The sequence below is a fragment of the Cucurbita moschata genome, unplaced genomic scaffold (assembly GCF_002738365.1).
Source record: "Cucurbita moschata cultivar Rifu unplaced genomic scaffold, Cmos_1.0 Cmo_Scf00003, whole genome shotgun sequence".
Classification (NCBI taxonomy): Eukaryota; Viridiplantae; Streptophyta; class Magnoliopsida; order Cucurbitales; family Cucurbitaceae; genus Cucurbita; species Cucurbita moschata.
In genome coordinates, this window is record NW_019268519.1 from 5,333,392 (window position 1) to 5,341,981 (window position 8,590).

Below are 8,590 nucleotides of genomic sequence, written 5' to 3' on the forward strand. Positions count from 1 at the left end.
ACCAAAAAAAAAAAAAAAAATCAAGGATGTGATGGTGAAATGCAAATGCTGGGATTTATAAGTGTTATGTTTTAGTGTAAATTTGAAGATATGTTCGGGTTGAATTGGGTTCGGTTGGATTTAAATAAATAAAAAATTTATAAATTAAATTTATAATTAATTTTAAAATATATATTATACTCACCATTTTATTTAATTTCATGATTATTTATTTTTAAAAGGTTAAAAATAATTTTTAATTATTTGGAAGGTAATTTTTTCGAGAATAACTTTTAAGTTGGATCTATTACATTATTTAATAAAAAATATTTAACGGAGAATATAACTTCGAAAGGCATTGGTATATGCTTTTGATACATACCATTTTGAATATTATTAATGATTCCAAATAACATGTACGTTTGAGTATTTATCGAATAAAAAAATTATTAGATTATTTATTATTTTAATTTAAGTTCATTGTCGGGCCCATATTATTTTTCTTTTAAGGTTTTAAAACGAGTCGTTATCGAGAGAGTCCATCTCTATTCTAACTGACACTGTCCGTAACTAGTTTTGATACCATTTGTAATGACCCAAGTCTACCACAAGCAAATATTGTTCGTTTTGACTTGTTTTACGTATCTCACATTTTGACCCGTTACGTATCTCACGATTTTAAAACAAATCTACTAAGGAGAGATTTTTACTCGAGATTTTTACTCGATTGTAAAGAACATTTCCCTCTCTAACGGACGTGGAATCTCACTTCATTATACAGAGATCAAAATGACATTTTAAAAATATAGAGACCCAAATGAATCAAAACGAAAAGTACGAGCACTATAATCCATCTGGTTTAGGCAGACATAGGTTTGGTACAATCATTCAACTTAGAATAATTTATATATCAATTAAAACAGCCATTTTTTTTTAATATATGCTTATGTGGACTTTATTTTAAAGCCCATAAATAAATAAAAAATAAATACTTTTCTTTAGGTTATGATTTAATTATAATCTTTTATATGCTTTCCATGAATATTTTTTTCATAGCTTTGATGAATGGAAAGAAGTTCTAGGAATCTCTTCTTCACAAGATTTATAAGTCATATGGCCATCATCATCCAACCCATGTTATTAGGTTAAGTGCTTTTAATTTAACTTAAATCGTAATCTATTATACCCACTTTTATTCAATACTTCTCGCCCCATTGATTTCGGGATTATAAAATAATTTAATTAACATTAATCGAAACAGTTGGTATACTCATTTGCAGAAGTTATTTCGTTTCACGACATCGAGATACTGTCTGCATGAATTTCTCGACTTTGAGACTTGCAACAAGGGCACTGAGACACTGTAAAGGCGTCTATCTCTCGAGTTCTTTAGTTTGCATTTCATGCTCTCTTGGTTCGATCTTTTTTATCTCGATACTTCTAAAACCTTCTAATTATTTGACTCGAGGCTAATCGTTTTGGGTTATTTACTTTTGATAAGCCCTCTATGTTTGCTTATCACATGGGGGATGTGGGGCCCACCCCTAAGGTTTTGAGGGTCATTTTTGTTGTGTCAGTTAATGGACTGACAGTTCCATGTGGTTTGGGGTTGGTGAGCTCTTGTAAGTCAAAGGTTTTTGTTGGGTTTGGATGACTTGTTACTTTTGAGGTTGTCACATGTCTATGTCTATATTCGGTACTAAATGGTTCGACATTCACCTACAACATGATCACGTTACTTACTCATCGTTTCTAAGAGTGAAAGCTGTCTCCATAAACCAACACGAGTCTACTTACTCCGTATTTTTAAGAGTGAAGACTATCCTCACAAATCAACACGAGTCGTTCTTTCAGTATGATTTGTCACTCACATGCATCCTAAAAAACATCTAAGTCACCCAATATAAAATTATTTCGAGCAAAACATGCTTAATTAAGAAAAGCTTAAAAAAAAATTGAAAGTTACTACTTATACTAATAAGATACATCTTTATTTTCGGTGGTTCAATCATAGGAATTTCATGCTTAGAAAACTTCAACATTAGATGATTGTCTTTGGAAATTTCTTTGGATAATGTAAGTAAAGACAAAATATGTTGAAAGAACCTATATTAATTTGTGAGAATAGATAATGTGATCATATCGCAAGGAATGATAACTTTTCTGACATAGATCATTACGTAAAACATAATCCATATTACAATCGAATGATACCTTAACTTTTCCGACAAGGAATGATAAGTTGTCTCCAAAGAGATACTATTAAACAATAGTGAAAGGAACATGTAAGTTAATGCCATCCGCGAGCCTCAATTGGCCCGCTGATAGTTCAATACTCAAAGACCAAAAGAAAAAGATTCTCCTCATGGCCTTGCATTTGCCTGGGATGGTTTTTAGTTCAATAAATGTTCCCGTCTCGAGGTTGAGGCAGGAAAAATCTTTTCTGTCTTCATCTCTATCTCATCCTTCATTTTTCATTTCTGTAAAATTTTTCATTTATTTTTACGACCCGATGATTAAAGTGACAACATCTCGACCCTGTCGCAATCGAGGTTGAAAGTGACAGCCAAAATGGAATTATTGGTTCAAATAAGTTAAGTTGATTGACTTTTGGAGGGCTCTAAGAGGTCAGCCTTGGAATGTGAGCTTGGGCCATGGTAGCTTCAAGTTCAATGGGTCTAGGATGGTATGTTGGGCTTCTTGATTCTAATGCATGATGGGTTTGGTTGGGCCTTCCAATCAAATCTTGAGTTTGGGATGGATATAGATGTCCATTTAACGTGTCTCGGGTTTCGGGTGAAGAATCTCTATTTAAACAAAGAATGAGAGAGGAAGTAGGAAGAGATTTCTCCTCGTTAGCTAAACGAGACTGTGGACGAAAATTATATTCCTCATCCCGACCCTGCCCTGTTTATTGTAATATTGAAATTTGAGTTATTAAAAATTACGTGAAAATTATGCTATGAAAGTATTGAGTTTGTTTTACTTAGAAAAAACGTTGTAACGGTTAAATTCCGAGCCGTGGAAAGAGTCTTTGTTTTTGTGATATATTCACATGGAATAACCTACTTTTCATGTGTTTTTTTCTTTTAAAATTAATTTTTTTTATAGGAGGAAATTAGTTGCAATAATTGTTCTTAATTATCTAGGTGAGTAGAATTGTATTGTTTATATTTATTATCAATAATTTATTTTGAAATAATTTTGGTTGATTTCTTGTTTGAATTCAAGTGAAATTATTTGCATCAAATTTAAAAAAATTTATTTTGTTTAATTGGTCAAATAGATCGTTCGTTGTTGAAGGAGAATGTGTTCGACTCGTTTACAACCTAATGTGACATTGGAGTAAAAGAGGGGTACATAAATAAACCGATACTACATTCGAATGAGAGCAATTACGAGGATAGAATACCAACAAAGTGCACATTTATTTTTAATGGCTCGATCATAGGAAGGTTAAATGGGTAGTAATTCTTGAAAATTTCCCTCGTACATACGTGTAATAACTTTGTTTTTCTAATGAAATAGAGATGTTACTACATGCATACGTAATACATGCAGAAAAGTCTTGAAAATATTTTATAAACGTAATAATGTTTCTAATATATTCATTAAATCAATATTTTTGTGTTTGTTTGTGAACTTTTAACCTATTTTATTCGAAATAATTATAAATTGTGGATAAATAAAATTTTTGTTTGACAACGACAACCCAACCCAAAAGGGTTAGTAAAAATTTTGGAGTTGGGTTAGGATACCAATCAACCAACCCGAATTTTTGGGTTGAGTAAAAAAAAAATCCCTCAACCCGACTCGGACCATGTACACCCCTAATCGTTACACGAGTTTCTAATTTCATTCTCATATATATTTTTTTATAAAGATGACATTGTAGAAAAAATATAAGAAAAAAAAAAATATTTTAAAGTTGGGTTACCCATCCAACCAACCGAACTTCTGTGTTGGGTCAAAAAAAAATCTCTCAACCCAACCCCGACCATGTAACCCCTAATCGTTACACGAGTTTCTAATTTCATTCTCACATTTTTTTTTTTTTATAAATATGACAACTTGTAGAAAAATATAAGAAAAAGATATATTAATACTAGTAGTTATTAAAGATTTAAATCTTCTATTTCATAAATAAAATTTTTCTTCATTAATTTCCATTGTTATATTTAAATATAATAACTCAGAAAATCAAAATCCAAAAAAATTGAAAAAAAAAGAAAAAAAAAAGTGGGGTAAAGCAAAGTATTGAGGAAGAGAAGGTCATAACAGTAATTTGCACAAAGGGAAAGGGAAGAACCCTAATGTGTTTGACGTAAATACCCTCTTCTGTGTTGAAGCCGCAGAGTCTGTATTTCCCTTCTCATCCCTCAATCTCTCTCTCCCTCATCTGCCCATTCGTAATTCCCAATCTCCCTCAGCCGCCTTCCTCTTCTCATCCCTTCTTTGCCCTTCTCCTCTCTCTTTTTCCCGATTTTCTTCAACCGAATTACCCGCCAAAAACCTTCCCCTTCCCCCCTTTCAATCCCTTTTCAAATCCCTCTCTTCTTCTCCGATTCCCGAACCCTAATCCAGTCCCCCCTTCTGGGGCTGCGATTTCTCCCTTTCCCCCTTCTTGGGTTTCTTCATTCTCTTCTTTACACCAACACCCACTTCTTCGTTTTCCTGTTTTTCCCCTCCTCTGTTCTTTTCTGGCTTCTTTCTTGTTCTTCGATTCATGGGTTTTCGAATCCGCGCTCTGGGTTTGTTTCAGGTTAGTCTCTTTCTCTGCTGTTTGAGCTCTTCCGGACATTTCTACAGCTAGTTGTGTAACTGGTAGTCTTGAAATTTGTTAGTATCTGTGTAGATGTATTGCGGAGAAAGTTATGATTATATGTTGTCTTCTCTTGGTTTGTTTTGGTGATTCCCTCTAATTTGATGGTTGTTTTAAGATAAGAGTAACTGGGTGTAGATTTTTGTTTCCAGTCTAATTAGATAGAAGAGAAAGCTATGGAAGTCTTCATGTTCATATTGAGCTACTGATTTGTTGGTAATCATGCTTGAATGTAGCATCCTGTTTAGTGATTTTACTGGAGGGAAATTTAGACAATAACTGTTTGTGTGTTTGAGTTGGATATGTAAGTATGTATATCGAAAACGATGGATCTTCGACCGTTTTCTTGGTTTTGTTTTTGATACTTTAAGGTTACAGATCCTTGTTCTTGCTGTTGGTTTTGAAGATTCGAACCTATGATCCATGAGGTGGAGTCGAGATTTCTTAACGAATTTGTTATGCCCATGTCTGCGATGTTTAGTTCTTGCTATTCGTTCTTTAGAAGCTTGTTTATTCTTGAAATGCCTATTTGAGTTTAGTTACCAATAGGTTCGAATTTGTTCACCATCTGTTTATGATAAAGAATCAATCACACCCAGGTTGTCGAATTTTGAAGAACCTGATGTCTCAGTTTGATCTGTTATCTCATGGGAGAATTTATAGTTGTTGTGCTGTATCAAATTTATTACTTGGTATTCTGAGCAATAGATGTTATTCCTCTTAGCAGGTGGGGCATGATACGGTTCGGATGTATTCTCGTTATTAAACTTGTAGCTGCATTTGTGGACCGTGGACCGTGGACCGTCTCGTTTGTTCAAGTGATTTTCGTTTTCTATTTCAATGGCAAACCATGACCTGATACTGGGACAAAACCATAGTTTAGCTCTGGGGCAGAACCAACAGCTGATGTTAGGTCACAATCATAATATGGGTCTTGGTCAGGGTCATAGTTTGGACCTAGGACAATCACATGAGCATCATCTAGGTTTGGGGCCAAACCATGACCACGAGTTGGGTTTGGGACATGCTCATGATCATACCGATGGATTGGTACATTCCCATGATCATGAGGGTTTGGGACACGCCCACGATCATGAACTGGGTTTAGGACAAAGTCACGACCAAGGAGGAGATGACGATCACAATTATGCGCATGAAAGTGAACTAGGTATGGATAGGAAGCCTAACCAAGTTGGCCATCAGTTGTCTCTCCCTGTACAAGGTCACGAGTTAGCGTTGTCTGATAACAACCAATTAGTTGTTTCGGAAAACCAAGAACTTGATGAGAATCTTGAACTAGCTGTGGTTCATAATGATGAAATGGCTATTCAGGCCGTTGACGATTTGACAGCCCAGCAGTCTCAAATGATGGTCTCGACCCCTTCTGTTCTTCAGGCTCGAATGATCGTTCCCGCTCCTACTTATGAATTGTCGGTTGGACAAGAGTTCCCTGATGTTAAGAGTTGTAGGAGGGCACTTAGGGACACTGCTATTGCCTTGCACTTTGAAGTGCAAACCATAAAATCTGATAAAACACGCTTTACTGCCAAATGTGCTGCTGAGGGATGCCCATGGCGAATTCATGCTGCAAAGCTCCCAGGCGTTCCGACCTTCACAATCAGGACAATTCACGACACTCATACATGTGGTGGGATTAATCATCTCGGCCACCAGCAAGCCTCGGTTCAGTGGGTTGCTAGCTCCATGGAGCAACGGCTGCTAGAGAATCCGAATTATAAACCAAAGGAAATACTGGAGGAGATTCACCGTGTTCATGGCATTACCTTATCATATAAGCAAGCATGGAGGGGTAAGGAGCGTATCATGGCTGCTATGCGCGGTTCATTCGAAGAAGGATATCGCTTGCTTCCACAGTATTGTGAACAGGTTAAAAGAACAAACCCGGGAAGCATCGCATCGGTTTATGGGAATTCAACCGATAACTGCTTCCAACGTCTCTTCATATCCTTCCAGGCATCGATTTATGGGTTTTTGAATGCTTGTAGGCCTTTGCTTGGGCTTGATAGAACATATTTGAAAAGCAAATATCTAGGAACTTTACTTCTAGCCACTGGTTTTGATGGTGATGGTGCTTTATTCCCTCTGGCGTTTGGGGTTGTCGATGAGGAGAACGATGAAAATTGGATGTGGTTTCTGTCTGAGCTTCATAACCTGCTCGAGATAAATACGGAAAACATGCCGAGACTAACGATCTTATCGGACAGGCTAAAATGTATCGTGGACGGAGTAGAAGCAAATTTTCCAACAGCCTTCCATGGGTTTTGTATGCGGCATTTGAGTGAAAGCTTTCGAAAAGAGTTCAATAATCCAATGCTGGGCAAACTTCTGTGGGATGCTGCATATGCTCTGACAGTGATTGAATTTGAAGCAAAAGTATTGGAAATAGAAGAGATATCACAAGATGCTGGTTACTGGATTCGGCGAATTCCCCCTCGGCTATGGGCGACGGCGTATTTCGAGGGGACGAGGTTCGGGCATTTGACTGCAAACATTATTGAATCATTAAACAGTTGGATATCAGAAGCGTCGGGGCTTCCTATAATTCAAATGATGGAGTGCATTAGGAGGCAGCTAATGACATGGTTCAACGAAAGGCGTGAGACGAGCATGCAGTGGACATCAATACTTGTGCCTACTGCAGAGAGGCGTGTTGCGGAGGCTCTCGAGCACGCACGCAGCTACCAAGTTCTTCGAGCAAACGAAGCTGAATTTGAAGTTATATCTCATGAAGGGACAAACATTGTGGACATTCGTAACCGATGCTGCCTTTGTCGAGGGTGGCAGCTGTATGGTCTGCCGTGTGCTCACGCTGTGGCAGCTCTTCTTTCGTGCAGGCAGAACGTGCATCGTTTCACGGAGAGTTGTTTCACAGTCGCAACGTATCGGAAGACTTACTCACAGACCATTCATCCAATCCCTGACAAATCTTTATGGAAGGAATTATCGGAGAACGATCCGAACGCAAACAAAGCTCTAGAGGTGATTATAAATCCCCCAAAATCTCTGAGGCCCCCAGGACGACCAAGAAAAAGAAGAGTTCGAGCTGAAGACCGAGGTCGTGTCAAACGTGTTGTTCATTGTAGCCGGTGCAACCAGACAGGGCATTTTAGAACAACATGTGCAGCACCCATTTAAGTCTTTTTCTTGTTTACTCTTGTAATGTGGAAATGAATTATTTACTGTTTAATTAGAGTGTTCTTTAAGTAGGTTTAGTAGTATATTATCTCTCGAGTTTACTTGGATTCGGAACATCTCATCTCATACTATTGTGTTCATATTCACATCAATCAATAATTTAGAGCTAAAATGTCTCAAAATGTACTCTGCTATTTCCTCGATGAAATCCCACTTTCTTTTCAAATCATTTGAACGCTCTAAAATTCAAAACGCCCACTGTAATAAAATTTATTGGTTGGAGAGTAAATGGAAGAGAGAGAGAATTTACCTTTAGAAATTTAAATATAAAGAGCGGTAAATTTTGGTGAAAAAGAAAGATTTCACAGTTGAATAAAGTTGGTTGGTATGTAAAAGTCAAAAAAAAGGGAAAGAAAAAACATAGCTCAATTTGAATTTGAATTTCTTAAAGCATTGTACTTTCCAGCACGATTTCAAAAGTGAATTTGGCTTAATTATTAATTGGATATGGTCAACAAATATATATATATATACACACGCGCGCGCACGGGTACCACGTAAGCATGCATGCTTCGATGATATATTTTTTTTATTGTTCATATTTATTGATATCGAAAGTTGATATATAAAATA

General features: G+C 36.5%; 1 protein-coding gene across 2 annotated transcripts; it reads left to right on the forward strand.

Annotated features, from left to right (window-relative positions):
• The first annotated feature begins 4,319 nt into the window (after nt 1-4,319).
• LOC111440840 lies at nt 4,320-8,064 on the forward strand. 2 transcript variants are annotated; one of them, XM_023077649.1, is made up of 2 exons: nt 4,320-4,741; nt 5,526-8,064. In XM_023077649.1, exon 2 carries the CDS (start codon nt 5,642-5,644, stop codon nt 7,955-7,957), a length of 2,316 nt encoding a protein of 771 aa, XP_022933417.1. In that variant the 5' UTR covers nt 4,320-4,741; nt 5,526-5,641; the 3' UTR covers nt 7,958-8,064. The 2 variants fall into 2 exon arrangements, with proteins under 2 accessions (XP_022933417.1, XP_022933416.1); XM_023077648.1 differs by having other exon boundaries at nt 4,321-4,741; nt 5,529-8,064.
• Nucleotides 8,065-8,590: the final 526 nt, after the last annotated feature.

Bases quoted from the DNA above. Each gene is read 5' to 3' on its own strand.
- LOC111440840 (XM_023077649.1), top strand. From the start codon at position 5,642: ATGGCAAACCATGACCTGATACTGGGACAAAACCATAGTTTAGCTCTG.